The following is a 20,328-nucleotide window of genomic DNA, read 5'->3' as shown; positions in this document are numbered from 1 at the left end:
CCCTGGGTGGATTTTGGGGGGTCTCTGGGTGGATTTTGGGGGTCCTGGGTGGATTTGGGAAGTCCTGGGTGGATTTTGGGGGTCCCTGGGTGGATTTTGGGGGGTCCCTGGGTGGATTTTGGGGGTCTCTGGGTGGATTTTGGGGGGTCCCTGGGTGGATTTGGGAAGTCCTGGGTGGATTTTGGGGGTCCCTGGGTGGATTTTGGGGGGTCCTGGGTGGATTTTGGGGGTCTCTGGGTGGATTTTGGGGGGTCCCTGGGTGGATTTTGGGGGTCCTGGGTGGATTTTGGGGGGTCCCTGGGTGGATTTTGGGGGTCTCTGGGTGGATTTTGGGGGTCCTGGGTGGATTTTGGGGGGTCCCTGGGTGGATTTTGGGGGTCTCTGGGTGGATTTTGGGGGGTCTCTGGGTGGATTTTGGGGAGTTCCTGGGTGGATTTTGGGGGTCCTGGGTGGATTTTGGGGGTCTCTGGGTGGATTTTGGGGGTCCCTGGGCGGATTTTGGGGGGTCTCTGGGTGGATTTTGGGGGGTCCCTGGGTGGATATTGGGGGGTCTCTGGGTGGATTTTGGGGAGTTCCTGGGTGGATTTTGGGAAGTCCTGGGTGGATTTTGGGGGTCCCTGGGTGGATTTTGGGGGGTCTCTGGGTGGATTTTGGGGGGTCCCTGGGTGGATTTTGGGGAGTTCCTGGGTGGATTTTGGGGAGTTCCTGGGTGGATTTTGGGGGTCCTGGGTGGATTTGGGAAGTCCTGGGTGGATTTTGGGGGTCCCTGGGTGGATTTTGGGGAGTTCCTGGGTGGATTTTGGGGGTCCTGGGTGGATTTGGGAAGTCCTGGGTGGATTTTGGGGGTCCCTGGGTGGATTTTGGGGAGTTCCTGGGTGGATTTTGGGGGTCCTGGGTGGATTTGGGAAGTCCTGGGTGGATTTGGGGGATCCCTGGGTGGATTTGGGGAGTCCCTGGGTGAATTTTGGAGGTATCTGGGTTGATTTCGGGCTCCTTGAATGAATTTTGGGGTCTTTGGGGGTCCCTGGGTGGATTTGGGGGGTCCCTGGGTGGATTTTGGGGTGGATTTTGGGATCTCTGGATGGGTTTTTGGGCTCCCTGAGAATTTGGGGCTCCTGGGGTGGATTTTGGGCTCCTGGGGTGGATTTTGGGGTGTCCCTGAGGAGTTTTTGGGGTGCCAGGGGTGGATTTGGGGTGGATTTTGGGCTCCTGGGGTGAATTTTGGGGGTTCCTGAGGAGTTTTTGGGGTGCCAGGGGTGGATTTTGGGGGTTCCTGAGGAGTTTTTGGGGCGCCAGGGGTGGATTTTGGGGGTCCCTGAGGAGTTTTTGGGCTGCCAGGGGTGGATTTTGGGATCTCTGGATGGGTTTTTGGGGGTTCCTGAGAACTTTGGGGCTCCTGGGGTGGATTTTGGGGGTTCCTGAGGAGTTTTTGGGGTGCCAGGGAGGGGATTTTGGGGGTTCCTGAGGAGTTTTTGGGGTGCCAGGGGTGGATTTTGGGGGTCCCTGAGGAGTTTTTGGGGCGCCAGGGGTGGATTTTGGGGGTTCCTGAGGAGTTTTTGGGGCGCCAGGGGTGGATTTTGGGGGTCCCTGAGGAGTTTTTGGGCTGCCAGGGGTGGATTTTGGGATCTCTGGATGGGTTTTTGGGGGTTCCTGAGAACTTTGGGGCTCCTGGGGTGGATTTTGGGGGTTCCTGAGGAGTTTTTGGGGTGCCAGGGAGGGGATTTTGGGGGTTCCTGAGGAGTTTTTGGGGTGCCAGGGGTGGATTTTGGGGGTCCCTGAGGAGTTTTTGGGGCGCCAGGGGTGGATTTTGGGGGTTCCTGAGGAGTTTTTGGGCTGCCAGGGGTGGATTTTGGGGGTCCCTGAGGAGTTTTTGGGCTGCCAGGGGTGGATTTTGGGATCTCTGGATGGGTTTTTGAGGGTTCCTGAGAACTTTGGGGCTCCTGGGGTGGATTTTGGGGGTTCCTGAGGAGTTTCTGGGGTGCCAGGGCTGGATTTTGGGATCTCTGGTTGGGTTTTTGGGGGTTCCTGAGAACTTTGGGGCTCCCGGGGTGGATTTTGGGCTCCAGGGGTGGATTTTGGGGGTTCCTGAGGAGTTTTTGGGGTGCAGGGGGGGATTTTGGGGTGCCAGGGGTGGATTTTGGGGGTTCCTGAGGAGTTTTTGGGGTGCCAGGGGTGGATTTGGGGGTTCCTGAGGAGTTTTTGGGGTGCCAGGGGGGGATTTTGGGGGTTCCTGAGGAGTTTTTGGGGTGCAGGGGGGGATTTTGGGGTGCCAGGGGTGGATTTTGGGGGTTCCTGAGGAGTTTTTGGGGTGCCAGGGGTGGATTTTGGGGGTTCCTGAGGAGTTTTTGGGGTGCAGGGGGGGATTTTGGGGTGCCAGGGGTGGATTTTGGGGGTTCCTGAGGAGTTTTTGGGGTGCCAGGGGGGGATTTTGGGGTGCCAGGGGTGGATTTTGGGGGTTCCTGAGAACTTTGGGGCTCCCGGGGTGGATTTTGGGCTCCCGGGGTGGATTTTGGGGGTTCCTGAGGAGTTTTTGGGGTGCCAGGGGTGGATTTGGGGGTTCCTGAGGAGTTTTTGGGGTGCCAGGGGGGGATTTTGGGGGTTCCTGAGGAGTTTTTGGGGTGCCAGGGGGGGATTTTGGGGGTTCCTGAGGAGTTTTTGGGGTGCCAGGGGTGGATTTGGGGGTTCCTGAGGAGTTTTTGGGGTGCCAGGGGTGGCTGCGGGGTCGCTTTTCACGAGCGGCAAATTCGCGCTGGACCCGGAGCTGCGCGGGGCCGAGTTCGAGCGCCTGACCCAGAACCTGGACGTGCATTTCTGGAAGAGCTTCTGGAACCTCACCGAGACCGAGCTGCTGGCGGTCAGCACCCCAAAAAAAACCCCAAAAAACGACTCGGGACCCCAAAAAACCCCAAAAATCCCACCTGGAAACCCCAAAAAAAAACCCCAAAATACCCAAAAAAATCCCAGTAAAAGTCACCAAAACCCCATAAAATCACCCCAAAATCTCTCTGAGGTTGTGGAACCTCACCAAGACCGAGCTGCTGGCAGTCAGCACCCCAAAAAAAACCCCAAAAAACGACTCGGGACCCCAAAAAACCCCAAAAATCCCACCTGGAAACCCCAAAAACACCAAAATACCCCAAAAAAATCCCAGTAAAAGTCACCAAAACCCCATAAAATCACCCCAAAATCCCCCTGAGATTGTGGAACCTCACCGAGACCGAGCTGCTGGCGGTCAGCACCCCAAAAAAACCCCCAAAAAACGACTCGGGACCCCAAAAAACCCCAAAAATCCCACTGGAAACCCCAAAATACCCCAAAATCCCCCAAAAAACCTCACTAAGAGGCACCAAAATCCCATGAAATCACCCCAAAATCCCCCTGAGGTTCTGGAACCTCACCGAGACCGAGCTGCTGGCGGTCAGCACCCCAAAAAAAACCCCAAAAAACGACTCGGGACCCCAAAAAACCCCAAAAATCCCACCTGGAAACCCCAAAAAAAACCCCAAAATACCCAAAAAAATCCCAGTAAAAGTCACCAAAACCCCATAAAATCACCCCAAAATCTCTCTGAGGTTGTGGAACCTCACCAAGACCGAGCTGCTGGCAGTCAGCACCCCAAAAAAACCCCCAAAAAACGACTCGGGACCCCAAAAAACCCCAAAAATCCCACCTGGAAACCCCAAAAACACCAAAATACCCCAAAAAAATCCCAGTAAAAGTCACCAAAACCCCATAAAATCACCCCAAAATCCCCCTGAGATTGTGGAACCTCACCGAGACCGAGCTGCTGGCGGTCAGCACCCCAAAAAAAACCCCCAAAAAACGACTCGGGACCCCAAAAAACCCCAAAAATCCCACTGGAAACCCCAAAATACCCCAAAATCCCACAAAAAACCTCACTAAGAGGCACCAAAATCCCATGAAATCACCCCAAAATCTCTCTGAGGTTGTGGAACCTCACCGAGACCGAGCTGCTGGCGGTCAGCACCCCAAAAAAAACCCCCAAAAAACGACTCGGGACCCCAAAAAACCCCAAAAATCCCACTGGAAACCCCAAAATACCCCAAAATCCCCAAAAAACCTCACTAAGAGGCACCAAAATCCCATAAAATCACCCCAAAATCTCTCTGAGGTTGTGGATCCTCACCGAGACCGAGCTGCTGGCGGTCAGCACCCCAAAAAAACCCCCAAAAAACGACTCGGGACCCCAAAAAACCCCAAAAATCCCACCTGGAAACCCCAAAAAACCCCCCAAAAAACCCCAAAATCCGACCTGGAAACTTCGGGGTTTTTGGGGTTTTTTTGGGTTTTTTTGGGTTTTTTTTGGGGTGGTTTTTGGTTTGTTTGGGTTTTTAGGGGGGGGTGGTTCTGGTGGGGTTTTGGGGTGTTTTGGGGTTTTTTGGGGGGCTTTTTTTGGATTTTTTGGGGATTTTTTGGGTTTTTGGGGGGGGTTGGGGGTTTTTTGGGGGTTTTTTTTAGGTTTTTTTGGGGATTTTGGGGGGTTTTTTTTGGCTTTTTTGGGGGGACTTTTTTTGGATTTTTTTGGGATTTGGGGGGGTTTGGGGTTTTTTTTGGGCATTTTAGGAGGGCTTTTTTTTTTTTTTTTGAGATTTTTGGGGTTTTTTTGGGATTTTTTTAGACTTTTTTTGTGCTTTTTTGGGGGGATTTTTTTTTTTTTTGGGCTTTTTTGGGGCTTTGTTTTGGGCTTTTTTTTGGGCTTTCGTTTTTATTATTTCTTTTAATTTTTTTGGGCTTTTTGGGGATTTTTTGGGATTGTTTGGGGGTTTTGGGGGCTTTTTTTGGGCTTTATTTTGGGGATTTTTTGGGGGGATTTTGGGGGGGTTTTCTGGTTTTTTGGGGGGTTTTTTGGGCCTTTTTTGGGGCTTTTTCTTTTATTTTTTGGGTTTTTTGGGGGGGTTTTTCTGGGCTTTTTTTTGGGCTTTTTGGGGGGGGGGTTGGGGATTTTTTGGGCTTTTTGGGGCTTTTTTTTGGGATTTTTTTTTGGATTTTTTGGGGATTTTTTGGGATTTTTGGGGGGGATTTTTGGGCTTTTTTTGGGCTTTTTTTTTAGGATTTGATTGGATTATTTTGGGGTTTTTGGCGGGTTTTTTTGGGCTTTTTTGGGGCTTTTTTTGGAGCTTTTTTTTTATTATTTCTTTTAATTTTGGGGGGATTTTCGGGGGGTTTTTGGCCTATTTTGGGGGGATTTTTTTGGGGGCTTTTTTTCGCTTTTTGGGGCTATTTTGGGCTATTTTGGTGCTTTTTTTGGGGTTTTTTTTGGGCTTTTTTGGGGGGTTTTTTGGGCTATTTTTAGGGGATTTTTTTTGGTGTTTTTGGGGCTATTTTGGGGCTTTTTTTTTGATTGTTTTGGGATTTTTTGCGTTTTTTTGGGAGGGCTTTTGGGGGGGGGTTTTGGGGCTTTTTATTTGGTTTCTTGGGGTGTTTTGGGAGGGTTTTTTTGGGGTGGTTTTGGGGTTTTTTGGGGGGGTTCTGGTGGGGTTTTGGGGTATTTTTCTTTTCCTTTTTTGGGATTTTTGGGGGGATTTTTTTGGGATTTTTTGGGGGGATATTTTGGGGTTTTTCTGGGGTTTTTTTGGGCTTTTTTTTTCTTTTTTTGGGGATTTTTTGGGGGTTTTAGTTTGGATTTTTTGGGGGTTTTTTGGGGGGATTTTTTGGGGGGGTTTTTTGGGGGGTTTTTGGGGCTTTTTTTGGGGCTTTTTTTTTAATTATTTCTTTTAATTTTGGGGGGATTTTTGGGGGGGTTTTTGGGCTATTTTGGGGGGATTTTTTTGGGGTTTTTTTTGCGCTTTTTGGGGCTATTTTGGGCTATTTTGGTGCTTTTTTTTGGGTTTTTTTTGGGATGTTCAGGACATTTTGTCCACCCCTGACCCCGCCGTGTCCCCCCCCGGCAGTCGGTGGCCTCGCTGGCGGCCGTGCCGGTGGCCCGGGATTTTTTGGGGATTTTTTGGGGATTTTTTGGGGATTTTTTGGGGATTTTTTGGGGGGTTTTTTGGGGGGGTTTTTTGGGCTATTTTTGGGCTATTTTTAGGGGATTTTTTTTGGTGTTTTTGGGGCTATTTTGGGGCTTTTTTTTTGATTGTTTTGGGATTTTTTGCGTTTTTTTGGGAGGGCTTTTGGGGGGGGGGTTTGGGGCTTTTTATTTGGTTTCTTGGGGTGTTTTGGGAGGGTTTTTTTGGGGTGGTTTTGGGGTTTTTTGGGGGGGTTCTGGTGGGGTTTTGGGGTATTTTTCTTTTCCTTTTTTGGGATTTTTGGGGGGATTTTTTTGGGATTTTTTGGGGGGATATTTTGGGGTTTTTCTGGGGTTTTTTTGGGCTTTTTTTTTCTTTTTTTGGGGATTTTTTGGGGGGTTTTAGTTTGGATTTTTAGGGGGTTTTTTGGGGGGATTTTTTGGGGGGTTTATTTGGGGGTTTTTGGGGCTTTTTTTTTGGGCTTTTTTTTTATTATTTCTTTTAATTTTGGGGGGATTTTGGGGGGGGGGTTTGGGGCTATTTTGGGGGGATTTTTTTGGGTTTTTTTTGCGCTTTTTGGGGCTATTTGGGGCTATTTTGGTGCTTTTTTTGGGGGTTTTTTTTGGGGCTGTTTGGGCCATTTCAGCCCCCCTGACCCCGCCGTGTCCCCCCCCGGCAGTCGGTGGCCTCGCTGGCGGCCGTGCCGGTGGCCCGGGATTTTTTGGGGATTTTTTTGGGGGTTTTTTTGGGCTTTTTTGGGGGGGTTCTTTTGGGGCTTTTTGGGCCTTTTTTGGGCTTTTTTGGGGCTTTTTCTTTTCCTTTTTTGGGGATTTTTGGGGGGATTTTTTTGGGATTTTTTGGGGGGATATTTTGGGGTTTTTCTGGGGTTTTTTTGGGCTTTTTTTTTCTTTTTTTGGGGATTTTTTGGGGGTTTTTTGGGGGGATTTTTTGGGGGGGGTTTTTGGGGCTTTTTTTGGGCTTTTTTTTTATTATTTCTTTTAATTTTGGGGGGATTTTGGGGGGGGGGGTTTGGGGCTATTTTGGGGGGATTTTTTTGGGTTTTTTTTGCGCTTTTTGGGGCTATTTGGGGCTATTTTGGTGCTTTTTTTGGGGGTTTTTTTTGGGGCTGTTTGGGCCATTTCAGCCCCCCTGACCCCGCCGTGTCCCCCCCCGGCAGTCGGTGGCCTCGCTGGCGGCCGTGCCGGTGGCCCGGGATTTTTTGGGGATTTTTTTGGGGGTTTTTTTGGGCTTTTTTGGGGGGGTTCTTTTGGGGCTTTTTGGGCCTTTTTTGGGCTTTTTTGGGGCTTTTTCTTTTCCTTTTTTGGGGATTTTTGGGGGGATTTTTTTGGGATTTTTTGGGGGGATATTTTGGGGTTTTTCTGGGGTTTTTTTGGGCTTTTTTTTTCTTTTTTTGGGGATTTTTTGGGGGTTTTTTGGGGGGATTTTTTGGGGGGGGTTTTTGGGGCTTTTTTTGGGCTTTTTTTTTACTATTTCTTTTAATTTTGGGGGGATTTTGGGGGGGGGGTTTGGGGCTATTTTGGGGGGATTTTTTTGGGTTTTTTTTGCGCTTTTTGGGGCTATTTTGGGCTATTTTGGTGCTTTTTTTGGGGGTTTTTTTGGGGCTGTTTGGGCCATTTCAGCCCCCCTGACCCCGCCGTGTCCCCCCCCCCGGCAGTCGGTGGCCTCGCTGGCGGCCGTGCCGGTGGCCCGGGATTTTTTGGGGATTTTTTGGGGGGGTTTTTGGGTATTTTTGGGCCATTTCAGCCCCCCTGACCCTGCCGTGTCCCCCCCCGGCAGTCGGTGGCCTCGCTGGCGGCCGTGCCGGTGGCCGTGTGCCGCGCCCTGGCCGTGCCCCCCGAGCCCCTGCAGTTGCCCCTGGCCCGGGACCCCTCCCAGAGCGTCACCATCGCCCCCCCCGGGGCTCACACTGGCCCGGGGCCGGTTCACCTGCGGCTGCTCTGCTACCACCTGCGCCAGGGCCAGGTGCGCCTTTGGGGCCGGGACCCGCGAATTCGGGCAAATTCGGGCAAATTCGGGCAAATTCGGGCAAATTCGGGAACGTTCGGGCGAATTCGGGGGGATTTGGGGAGGATTTGAGGGGGTTTAAGGGGATTTTTTGGGGTTTTAAGGGGGGTTTTTGGGACGTTTGAGGGGATTTTTGGTGGTTTTCGAGGGGTTTGGAAACATTCGGGGAAATTTGGGAAGATTTGGAGAAGATTTGGGAAGATTTGGAGATTTGAGGGGATTTGAGGGGATTTTGGGGGGTTTTAAGGGGGATTTTGGGGGTTTTAAGGGGGATTTTTGGGACGTTTGAGGGGATTTTTGGTGGTTTTCGAGGGGGTTTGGGGGGGTTTGGAAACACTCGGGGAAATTTGGGAAGATTTGGAGAAGATTTGGGAAAATTTGGAGAAGATTTGAGGGGGTTTAAGGGGATTTTTGGGGGTTTTAAGGGGGTTTTTGGGGGTTTTAAGGGGGGGTTTTGGGACGTTTGAGGGGATTTTTGGTGGTTTTCGAGGGGTTTGGAAACATTCGGGGAAATTTGGGAAGATTTGGAGAAGATTTGGGAAGATTTGGAGATTTGAGGGGATTTGAGGGGATTTTTGGGGGTTTTAAGGGGGGGTTTGGGGTTTTAAGGGGGGTTTTTGGGACGTTTGAGGGGATTTTTGGTGGTTTTCGAGGGGGTTTGGGGGGGTTTGGAAACACTCGGGGAAATTTGGGAAGATTTGAAGAAGATTTGGGAAAATTTGGAGAAGATTTGAGGGGGTTTAAGGGGATTTTTGGGGGTTTTAAGGGGGTTTTTGGGGGTTTTAAGGGGGGTTTTGGGACGTTTGAGGGGATTTTTGGTGGTTTTCGAGGGGTTTGGAAACATTCGGGGAAATTTGGGAAGATTTGGAGAAGATTTGGGAAGATTTGGAGATTTGAGGGGATTTGAGGGGATTTTGGGGGGTTTTAAGGGGGATTTTGGGGGTTTTAAGGGGGATTTTTGGGACGTTTGAGGGGATTTTTGGTGGTTTTCGAGGGGGTTTGGGGGGGTTTGGAAACACTCGGGGAAATTTGGGAAGATTTGGAGAAGATTTGGGAAAATTTGGAGAAGATTTGAGGGGGTTTAAGGGGATTTTTGGGGGTTTTAAGGGGGTTTTTGGGGGTTTTAAGGGGGGGTTTTGGGACGTTTGAGGGGATTTTTGGTGGTTTTCGAGGGGTTTGGAAACATTCGGGGAAATTTGGGAAGATTTGGAGAAGATTTGGGAAGATTTGGAGATTTGAGGGGATTTGAGGGGATTTTTGGGGGTTTTAAGGGGGGGTTTGGGGTTTTAAGGGGGGTTTTTGGGACGTTTGAGGGGATTTTTGGTGGTTTTCGAGGGGGTTTGGGGGGGTTTGGAAACACTCGGGGAAATTTGGGAAGATTTGAAGAAGATTTGGGAAAATTTGGAGAAGATTTGAGGGGGTTTAAGGGGATTTTTGGGGGTTTTAAGGGGGTTTTTGGGGGTTTTAAGGGGGGGTTTTGGGACGTTTGAGGGGATTTTTGGTGGTTTTCGAGGGGTTTGGAAACATTCGGGGAAATTTGGGAAGATTTGGAGAAGATTTGGGAAGATTTGGAGATTTGAGGGGATTTGAGGGGATTTTTGGGGGTTTTAAGGGGGGGTTTGGGGTTTTAAGGGGGATTTTTGGGACGTTTGAGGGGATTTTTGGTGGTTTCTGAAGGGGTTTGAGGGTGTTTGGAAACATTTGGGGGAATTTGGGAAGATTTGGAGAAGATTTGGGAAGATTTGGAGAAGATTTGAGGGGATTTTTGGGGGTTTTAAGGGGGGGTTTGGGGTTTTAAGGGGGGGTTTGGGGTTTTAAGGGGGGTTTTTGGGACGTTTGAGGGGATTTTTGGTCATTTTCGAGGGGGTTTGGGGGGGTTTGGAAACATTCGGGGAAATTTGGGAAGATTTGGAGAAGATTTGGGAAGATTTGGAGAAGATTTGAGGGGGTTTAAGGGGATTTTTTGGGGTTTTAAGGGGGGGGTTGGGGTTTTAAAGGGAATTTGGGGACGTTTGAGGGGATTTTTGGTGGTTTCTGAAGGGGTTTGGAAAAATTTGGGAAAATTGGGGAAAATTTGGGGAAGATTTGAGGGGATTTGAGGGGATTTTTTGGTGTTTTAAGGGGGGTTTTGGGGTTTTAAAGGGAATTTTGGAACGCTTGACGGGATTTTTGGTGGTTTCTGAGGGGATTTGGGGCAAATCCGAGGCGATTTGGAGAAGACTTGGGGCAAGTTTGAGGCAATTTGGGGTGGATTTGAGGCGATTTGGGGCAAATTCGAGGCGATTTGGGTGGATTTGAGAGGATCTGGGGGAGATTTGAGGGGATTTGGGGCAAATTCGAGGCGATTTGGGGTGGATTTGGGGAAAATTTGAGGCGATTTGGGGCAAATTCGAGGCAATTTTGGGCAAATTTGAGGCGATTTGGGTGGATTTGGGGCAAATTCAAGGCGATTTGGGTGGATTTGGGTGGATTTGAGGCAAATTTGAGGCGATTTGGGTGGATTTGAGGCAATTTGGGGCAAATTCAAGGCGATTTGGGTGGATTTGAGGGGATTTGAAGCAAATTCGAGGCGATTTGGGTGGATTTGGGTGGATTTGAGGCAAATTCGAGGCGATTTGGGGCAAATTCGAGGCGATTTGGGTGGATTTGAGGGGATTTGGGGCAAATTCGAGGCGATTTGGGACAAATTCGAGGCGATTTGGGTGGATTTGAGGGGACTCGGGACAAATTCAAGGCGATTCGGGGTGGATTTGAGGCGATTTGGGACAAATTCGAGGCGATTCGGGGTGGATTTGAGGCGATTTGGGGCAAATTCGAGGCGATTTGGGTGGATTTGGGTGGATTTGAAGCAAATTCGAGGCGGTTCGGGGTGGATTTGAGGCAAACTCAACGCAATTTGGGGACATCTGAGAGGATTTCGGGTGCATTTCCCGCCATCTCCTTTTCCCACCCCACCCCCCCGATATTTCCCCCCCCATTTCCCACCCATTCTGCACCATTTTTTTCAGCACATCCCCCCCTTTTTTCCCCCCTCTCCCCCCCCCCCCCCATTTTTTCAGGACTCGGCCGCTCTCAGCGCCCTGACCCGCCCGGACGGGGGTCCCTGGACCCCTCCCCAATTTCGCTGGCGCCGGGGGCCCCCCCTGCCGCCCTCGCCGGGGCTCCTGGTGCATTTCCACGGCGGCGGCTTCGTGGCTCAGACCTCGCGCTCCCACGAGCCCTATTTGAGGGGGTGGGCTCGGGACCTGGGGACCCCCATCCTGTCCGTGGATTACGCCCTGGCCCCCGAGGCGCCCTTCCCGCGAGCCCTCGAGGAGTGTTTCTATGCCTACTGCTGGGCCCTGAGGCACTGCCGCCTCCTCGGTGCGTGCCCCGGGGGGGTTCGGGGCGAATTCGGGGGGGTTTGGGCAAATTTCGGGGGGTTCGGGGCGAATTTCGGGCGGGCGGGATGGAGTTGAGAAGGGGTTTGGGGAGGTTGAGAGGGAGTGAAAGGGTTAAAAAGGGCGGGGAAGGGATTTGGGGGAGTAGCAGATAAAATTTGGGGGGGCCTGGATGAAATGTGGGGGGATTTGGGGGGGATTTTGAGGGTCTTGGGTTGATTTTGGGGGGATTTTGAGGGGATTTTGGGGGATTTAGAGGGGATTTTGAGGGGGATTTTGGGGGGTTTTGGGAGGATTTGGGGGGGTTTTGAGGGTCTTGGGTTGATTTTGGGGGCATTTTGGGTTGATTTTGGGGGGGTTTGGGGGCATTTTGGGGGGTTTTGAGGGGATTTTGGGGCGTTTCTACGCCTACTGCTGGGCCCTGAGGCACTGCCGCCTCCTCGGTGCGTGCCCCGGGGGGGTTTGGGGCGAATTCGGGGGGGTTTGGGCAAATTTCGGGGGGTTCGGGGGAAATTTGGGGCTGGCGGGATGGAGTTGAGAAGGGGTTTGGGGAGGTTGAGAGGGAGGGAAAGGGTTAAAATGGGCGGGGGAGGGGCTTGGGGGAGCGGTGGAGAAAATTTGGGGGGTCCTGGATAAAATTTGGGGGGATTTGGGGGGGATTTTGAGGGTCTTGGGTTGATTTTGGGGGGATTTTGAGGGGATTTTGGGGGATTTAGAGGGGATTTTGAGGGGGATTTTGGGGGGTTTTGGGAGGATTTGGGGGGGTTTTGAGGGTCTTGGGTTGTTTGGGGGGATTTTGGGGGGTTTTGAGGGGATTTTGAGGGGGATTTTGGGGGGTTTTGAGGGGATTTTGGGGCGTTTCTACGCCTACTGCTGGGCCCTGAGGCACTGCCGCCTCCTCGGTGCGTGCCCCGGGGGGGTTTGGGGCGAATTCGGGGGGGTTTGGGCAAATTTCGGGGGGTTTGGGGCAAATTTCGGGGGGTTCGGGGCGAATTTCGGGCGGGCGGGATGGAGTTGAGAAGGGGTTTGGGGAGGTTGAGAGGGAGTGAAAGGGTTAAAAAGGGCGGGGAAGGGATTTGGGGGAGTAGCAGATAAAATTTGGGGGGGCCTGGATGAAATGTGGGGGGATTTGGGGGGGATTTTGAGGGTCTTGGGTTGATTTTGGGGGGATTTTGAGGGGATTTGGGGGGATTTAGAGGGGATTTTGAGGGGGATTTTGGGGGGTTTTGGGAGGATTTGGGGGGGTTTTGAGGGTCTTGGGTTGATTTTGGGGGCATTTTGGGTTGATTTTGGGGGGGTTTGGGGGCATTTTGGGGGGTTTTGAGGGGATTTTGGGGCGTTTCTACGCCTACTGCTGGGCCCTGAGGCACTGCCGCCTCCTCGGTGCGTGCCCCGGGGGGGTTTGGGGCGAATTCGGGGGGGTTTGGGCAAATTTCGGGGGGTTCGGGGGAAATTTGGGGCTGGCGGGATGGAGTTGAGAAGGGGTTTGGGGAGGTTGAGAGGGAGGGAAAGGGTTAAAATGGGCGGGGGAGGGGCTTGGGGGAGCGGTGGAGAAAATTTGGGGGGTCCTGGATAAAATTTGGGGGGATTTGGGGGGGATTTTGAGGGTCTTGGGTTGATTTTGGGGGGATTTTGAGGGGATTTTGGGGGATTTAGAGGGGATTTTGAGGGGGATTTTGGGGGGTTTTGGGAGGATTTGGGGGGGTTTTGAGGGTCTTGGGTTGTTTGGGGGGATTTTGGGGGGTTTTGAGGGGATTTTGAGGGGGATTTTGGGGGGTTTTGAGGGGATTTTGGGGCGTTTCTACGCCTACTGCTGGGCCCTGAGGCACTGCCGCCTCCTCGGTGCGTGCCCCGGGGGGGTTTGGGGCGAATTCGGGGGGGTTTGGGCAAATTTCGGGGGGTTTGGGGCAAATTTTGGGGGGTTCGGGGCAAATTTGGGGCCGGCGGGATGGAGTTGAGAAGGGGTTTGGGGAGGTTGAGAGGGAGTGAAAGGGTTAAAAAGGGCGGGGGAGGGATTTGGGGGAGTAGCAGATAAAATTTGGGGGGTCCTGGATAAAATTTGGGGGGATTTGGGGGGGATTTTGAGGGTCTTGGGTTGATTTTGGGGGGATTTTGAGGGGATTTTGGGGGATTTAGAGGGGATTTTGAGGGGGATTTTGGGGGGTTTTAGGAGGATTTTGGGGGGTTTTGAGGGTCTTGGGTTGTTTTGGGGGCGATTTTGGAGGGTTTTGAGGGGTTTTGAGGGGGATTTTGAGGCGTTTTGAGGGGATTTTGGGGGGTTTTGAGGGGATTTTGAGGGGGATTTTGGGGGGTTTTGGGAGGATTTTGGGGCGTTTCTACGCCTACTGCTGGGCCCTGAGGCACTGCCGCCTCCTCGGTGCGTGCCCCGGGGGGGTTTGGGGCGAATTCGGGGGGGTTTGGGCAAATTTTGGGGGGTTCGGGGCAAATTTGGGGCCGGCGGGATGGAGTTGAGAAGGGGTTTGGGGAGGTTGAGAGGGAGTGAAAGGGTTAAAAAGGGCGGGGGAGGGATTTGGGGGAGTAGCAGATAAAATTTGGGGGGTCCTGGATAAAATTTGGGGGGGTTGGGAGGATTTTGTGGGGGATTTTGAGGGTCTTGGGGGGATTTTGGGGGGATTTTGAGGGGATTTTGGGGGATTTAGAGGGGATTTTGAGGGGGATTTTGGGGGGTTTTGGGAGCATTTGGGGGGGTTTTGAGGGTCTTGGGTTGTTTTGGGGGCGATTTTGGAGGGTTTTGAGGGGTTTTGAGGGGATTTTGAGGCGTTTTGAGGGGATTTTGGGGGGTTTTGAGGGGATTTTGAGGGGGATTTTGGGGGGTTTTGAGGGGATTTTGGGGCGTTTCTACGCCTACTGCTGGGCCCTGAGGCACTGCCGCCTCCTCGGTGCGTGCCCCGGGGGGGTTTGGGGCGAATTCGGGGGGGTTTGGGCAAATTTGGGGGAAATTTGGGGAAAAATTGGGGAAAATCTGGGGAAAATTTGGGGAAAATTTGGGGGAAAATTTGGGGAAATATTGGGCGGTTTGAGGCTTTTTGTCCCCAATGTCCCCAGTCCCATTTTTTCCCATTTTCCCCCATTTTTTTTCCCAATTTCCCCCCATTTTTTCCTCAGTGATGTCCCCAATCCCATTTTTCCCCTTTTTTTCCTGATTTCACCCATTTTTCCCCCCATTTTTTCCCAAGGTCCTCCATCCCATTTCCCCCCATTTTTGCCCAATTTCCCCCCATTTTCCCCCAATCCCATTTTTCCCCATTTTCCCCAATTTCCCCCCATTTTTCCCCAGTCCCATTTATGCCCCTTTTCCCCCCATTTCCCCCCATTTTCTCCCCATTTCCCCCCATTTTCCCAATTTCCCATTTTTCCCAATTTCCCCCATTTTTCCCAATTTCCCCCCTTTTTTTCCGATCCCCTTTTTCCCCATTTTCTCCCCATTTTTCCCCAACCCCATTTTTCCCAATTTCCCCCATTTTCCCCATTTCCCCCCATTTTCCCCCAACCCCATTTTTCCCCATTTTCCCCCATTTTTCCCAATTTCCCCCCTTTTTTTTCCAATCCCCTTTTTCCCCCATTTTCCCCCATTTTCTCCCCATTTTCCCCCAACCCCATTTTTCCCCATTTTCCCCAATTTTTTCCCAATTTCCCCCCATTTTCCCCCAATCCCATTTTTTTCTCAATGTCCCCAGTCCCGTTTTTCCCATTTTTTCCCCATTTTCCCCCTTTTTGTTCTCAATGTCCCCAAGACCATTTTCCCCCATTTTCCCCCATTTTACCCCATTTTTCCTCAATCCCAATTTCCCCCATTTTTCCCAATTTCCCCCTTTTTTTTCCGATCCCCTTTTTCCCCATTTTCTCCCCATTTTCCCCCAACCCCATTTTTCCCAATTTCCCCCATTTTCCCCATTTCCCCCCATTTTCCCCCAACCCCATTTTTCCCCATTTTTCCCCCATTTGTCCCAATTTCCCCCCTTTTTTTTCCAATCCCCTTTTTCCCCATTTTCCCCCATTTTCTCCCCATTTTCCCCCAACCCCATTTTTTCCCAATTTCCCCCCATTTTTCCCCATTTCCCCCCATTTTCCCCCAACCCCATTTTTCCCCAATTTCCCCCCATTTTTCCCCATTTCCCCCCATTTTCCCCCAATCCCATTTTTTCCCAATTTCACCCGTTTTCCCCCCATTTTTCCCCCCCCAGGCTCGACGGGCGAGCGCGTGTGCCTGGCGGGCGACAGCGCCGGGGGCAACCTGTGCCTGGGGGTGGCTCTGCGGGCGCTGGCCCTGGGCGTGCGCGGGCCCCGGGCGCTGCTGGCCCCGCTGGCCACCACTGGCCACCACTGGCCCCCACTGGCCCCGCTGGCCACCACTGGCCCCCACTGGCCACCACTGGCCCCCGCTGGCCCCCACTGGCCCCCACTGGCCCCCACTGGCCCCCGCTGGCCCCGAGACCATTTTTCCCATTTTTCCCCATTTTTCCCCGATTTTTCCCCATTTTTTTCAATGTCCCCAGTCCCGTTTTTCCCATTTTTTCCCCATTTTCCCCCTTTTTGTTCTCAATGTCCCCAAGACCATTTTCCCCATTTTCCCCCATTTTTCCTCAATCCCATTTTCCCCCATTTTTCCCAATTTCCCCCCATTTCTTCCCCATTTTCCCCAATCCCATTTCCCCCCATTTTCCCCAATTTCCCCCCATTTTTCCCCAATCCCATTTTTCCCCATTTTCCCCCATTTTTCCCCAATTTCCCCCCATTTTTCCCCAATCCCATTTCCCCCATTTTTCCCAATTTCCCCCCATTTTCCCCCAACCCCATTTTTCCCCATTTTCCCCCATTTTTCCCAATTTCCCCCCTTTTTTTTCCAATCCCCTTTTTCCCCATTTTCCCCCATTTTCTCCCCATTTTCCCCAACCCCATTTTTCCCCATTTTCCCCAATTTTTTCCCAATTTCCCCCCATTTTCCCCCAATCCCATTTTTTTCTCAATGTCCCCAGTCCCGTTTTTCCCATTTTTTCCCCATTTTCCCCCTTTTTGTTCTCAATGTCCCCAAGACCATTTTCCCCATTTTCCCCCATTTTCCCCCATTTTTCCCCAATCCCATTTTCCCCCATTTTTCCCAATTTCCCCCCATTTTTCCCCAACCCCGTTTTTCCCCATTTTCTCCCCATTTTCCCCAATCCCATTTTTCCCAATTTCCCCCATTTTCCCCATTTTTCCCCATTTTCCCCCAATCCCATTTTTCCCCATTTCCCCCCCATTTTTCCCAATTTCCCCCCATTTTCCCCCAATCCCATTTTTTCCCAATTTCACCCGTTTTCCCCCCATTTTCCCCCCCCAGGCTCGACGGGCGAGCGCGTGTGCCTGGCGGGCGACAGCGCCGGGGGCAACCTGTGCCTGGGGGTGGCTCTGCGGGCGCTGGCCCTGGGCGTGCGCGGGCCCCGGGCGCTGCTGGCCCCGCTGGCCACCACTGGCCACCACTGGCCACCACTGGCCACCACTGGCCACCACTGGCCCCCGCTGGCCCCGAGACCATTTTTCCCATTTTTCCCCATTTTTCTCAATGTCCGCAGTCCCGTTTTTCCCATTTTTTCCCCATTTTCCCCCTTTTTGTTCTCAATGTCCCCAAGACCATTTTCCCCATTTTCCCCCATTTTCCCCCCATTTTTCCTCAATCCCATTTCCCCCATTTTTCCCAATTTCCCCCCATTTTCCCCCCCATTTTCCCCCATTTTTCCCAATCCCATTTTTCCCCATTTTTCCCATTTTTTCCCCATTTTCCCCCTTTTTGTTCTCAATGTCCCCAAGACCATTTTCCCCCATTTTTCCCCATTTTTCCCCCATTTTTCCCCAATCCCATTTTTCCCCCATTTCCCCCCATTTTCCCAATTTCCCCCCATTTTCCCCCCAATCCCATTTTTTCCCAATTTCACCCGTTTTCCCCCCATTTTCCCCCCCCAGGCTCGACGGGCGAGCGCGTGTGCCTGGCGGGCGACAGCGCCGGGGGCAACCTGTGCCTGGGGGTGGCTCTGCGGGCGCTGGCCCTGGGCGTGCGCGGGCCCCGGGCGCTGCTGGCCCCGCTGGCCCCCACTGGCCCCCACTGGCCACCACTGGCCACCACTGGCCCCCACTGGCCCCCCACTGGCCCCCACTGGCCCCGAGACCATTTTTCCCATTTTTCCCCATTTTTCTCAATGTCCCCAGTCCCGTTTTTCCCATTTTTTCCCCATTTTCCCCCTTTTTGTTCTCAATGTCCCCAAGACCATTTTCCCCATTTTCCCCCATTTTTCCTCAATCCCATTTTCCCCCATTTTTCCCAATTTCCCCCCATTTCTTCCCCATTTTCCCCAATCCCATTTCCCCCCATTTTCCCCAATTTCCCCCCATTTTTCCCCAATCCCATTTTTCCCCATTTTCCCCCATTTTTCCCCAATTTCCCCCCATTTTTCCCCCAATCCCATTTCCCCCATTTTTCCCAATTTCCCCCCATTTTCCCCCAACCCCATTTTTCCCCATTTTCCCCCATTTTTCCCAATTTCCCCCCTTTTTTTTCCAATCCCCTTTTTCCCCATTTTCCCCCATTTTCTCCCCATTTTCCCCAACCCCATTTTTCCCCATTTTCCCCAATTTTTTCCCAATTTCCCCCCCATTTTCCCCCAATCCCATTTTTTTCTCAATGTCCCCAGTCCCGTTTTTCCCATTTTTTCCCCATTTTCCCCCTTTTTGTTCTCAATGTCCCCAAGACCATTTTCCCCATTTTCCCCCATTTTCCCCCATTTTTCCCCAATCCCATTTTCCCCCATTTTTCCCAATTTCCCCCCATTTTTCCCCAACCCCGTTTTTCCCCATTTTCTCCCCATTTTCCCCAATCCCATTTTTCCCAATTTCCCCCCATTTTCCCCATTTTTCCCCATTTTCCCCCAATCCCATTTTTCCCCATTTCCCCCCCATTTTTCCCAATTTCCCCCCATTTTCCCCCAATCCCATTTTTTCCCAATTTCACCCGTTTTCCCCCCATTTTCCCCCCCCAGGCTCGACGGGCGAGCGCGTGTGCCTGGCGGGCGACAGCACCGGGGGGCAACCTGTGCCTGGGGGTGGCTCTGCGGGCGCTGGCCCTGGGCGTGCGCGGGCCCCCGGGCGCTGCTGGCCCCGCTGGCCACCACTGGCCACCACTGGCCACCACTGGCCACCACTGGCCACCACTGGCCCCCGCTGGCCCCGAGACCATTTTTCCCATTTTTCCCCATTTTTCTCAATGTCCGCAGTCCCGTTTTTCCCATTTTTTCCCCCATTTTCCCCCCTTTTTGTTCTCAATGTCCCCAAGACCATTTTCCCCATTTTCCCCCCATTTTCCCCCATTTTTCCTCAATCCCATTTCCCCCATTTTTCCCAATTTCCCCCCATTTTCCCCCCCATTTTTCCCAATCCCATTTTTCCCCATTTTTCCCATTTTTTCCCCCATTTTCCCCCTTTTTGTTCTCAATGTCCCCAAGACCATTTTCCCCATTTTTCCCCATTTTTCCCCATTTTTCCCCAATCCCATTTTTCCCCATTTCCCCCCATTTTCCCAATTTCCCCCCATTTTCCCCCAATCCCATTTTTTTCCCAATTTCACCCATTTTTCCCCCCCCAGGCTCGACGGGCGAGCGCGTGTGCCTGGCGGGCGACAAGCGCCGGGGGCAACCTGTGCCTGGGGGTGGCTCTGCGGGCGCTGGCCCTGGGCGTGCGCGGGGCCCCCGGGCGCTGCTGGCCCCCGCTGGCCACCACTGGCCCCCACTGGCCCCCACTGGCCCCGAGACCATTTTTCCCATTTTTCCCATTTTTCCCATTTTTCCCCGATTTTTCCCCATTTTTTTCAATGTCCCCAGTCCCGTTTTTCCCATTTCTTCCCCATTTTCCCCCTTTTTGTTCTCAATGTCCCCAAGACCATTTTCCCCCATTTTCCCCCATGTTTCCTCAATTCCATTTTCCCCCCATTTTTCCCAATTTCCCCCCATTTCTTCCCCATTTTCCCCAATCCCATTTTCCCCCCATTTTCCCCCATTTTTCCTCAATCCCATTTTCCCCCATTTTTCCCAATTTCCCCCCATTTTTCCCCAACCCCGTTTTTCCCCATTTTCTCCCCATTTTCCCCAATCCCATTTTTCCCAATTTCCCCCATTTTCCCCCATTTTTCCCCATTTCCCCCATTTTCCCCATTTTTCCCCATTTTCCCCCAACCCCATTTTTCCCCATTTCCCCCCCATTTTTCCCCAATTTCCCCCCATTTTTCCCCAATCCCATTTTCCCCATTTTTTCCCAATTTCACCCGTTTTCTCCCCATTTTTCCCCCCCAGGCTCGACGGGCGAGCGCGTGTGCCTGGCGGGCGACAGCGCCGGGGGCAACCTGTGCCTGGGGGTGGCTCTGCGGGCGCTGGCCCTGGGCGTGCGCGGGCCCCGGGCGCTGCTGGCCCCGCTGGCCACCACTGGCCACCACTGGCCACCACTGGCCACCACTGGCCACCACTGGCCCCCCGCTGGCCCCGAGACCATTTTTCCCATTTTTCCCCATTTTTCTCAATGTCCGCAGTCCCGTTTTTCCCATTTTTTCCCCATTTTCCCCCTTTTTGTTCTCAATGTCCCCAAGACCATTTTCCCCATTTTCCCCCATTTTCCCCCCATTTTTCCTCAATCCCATTTCCCCCATTTTTCCCAATTTCCCCCCATTTTCCCCCCATTTTTCCCAATCCCATTTTTCCCCATTTTTCCCATTTTTTCCCCATTTTCCCCCTTTTTGTTCTCAATGTCCCCAAGACCATTTTCCCCATTTTTCCCCATTTTTCCCCATTTTTCCCCAATCCCATTTTTCCCCATTTCCCCCATTTTCCCAATTTCCCCCCATTTTCCCCCAATCCCATTTTTTTCCCAATTTCACCCATTTTTCCCCCCCAGGCTCGACGGGCGAGCGCGTGTGC

The 20,328-nt window shown here is 52.2% G+C and overlaps 1 protein-coding gene across 1 annotated transcript in view; it reads left to right on the top strand.

Moving 5' to 3' along the window:
* The window catches only part of LOC138100879 (uncharacterized), a 43,946-nt gene that overhangs the window by 8,879 nt on the left and 14,739 nt on the right, over positions 1 to 20,328 (top strand). Inside the window, 9 exon segments of the mRNA XM_068998708.1 lie at positions 2,709 to 2,854; positions 7,767 to 7,952; positions 11,054 to 11,357; positions 15,580 to 15,780; positions 16,716 to 16,946; positions 17,336 to 17,497; positions 18,406 to 18,458; positions 19,008 to 19,143; positions 19,711 to 19,893. Of these exon segments, the coding sequence (XP_068854809.1) occupies positions 2,709 to 2,854; positions 7,767 to 7,952; positions 11,054 to 11,357; positions 15,580 to 15,780; positions 16,716 to 16,946; positions 17,336 to 17,497; positions 18,406 to 18,458; positions 19,008 to 19,143; positions 19,711 to 19,893 (1,602 nt within the window).

This window comes from Aphelocoma coerulescens, unplaced genomic scaffold (genome assembly GCF_041296385.1).
Source record: "Aphelocoma coerulescens isolate FSJ_1873_10779 unplaced genomic scaffold, UR_Acoe_1.0 HiC_scaffold_150, whole genome shotgun sequence".
Lineage (NCBI taxonomy): Eukaryota > Metazoa > Chordata > Aves > Passeriformes > Corvidae > Aphelocoma > Aphelocoma coerulescens.
The sequence above is the reverse complement of the archived record's forward strand: the minus strand, read 5'-3'. Positions and strand labels throughout refer to the sequence as shown.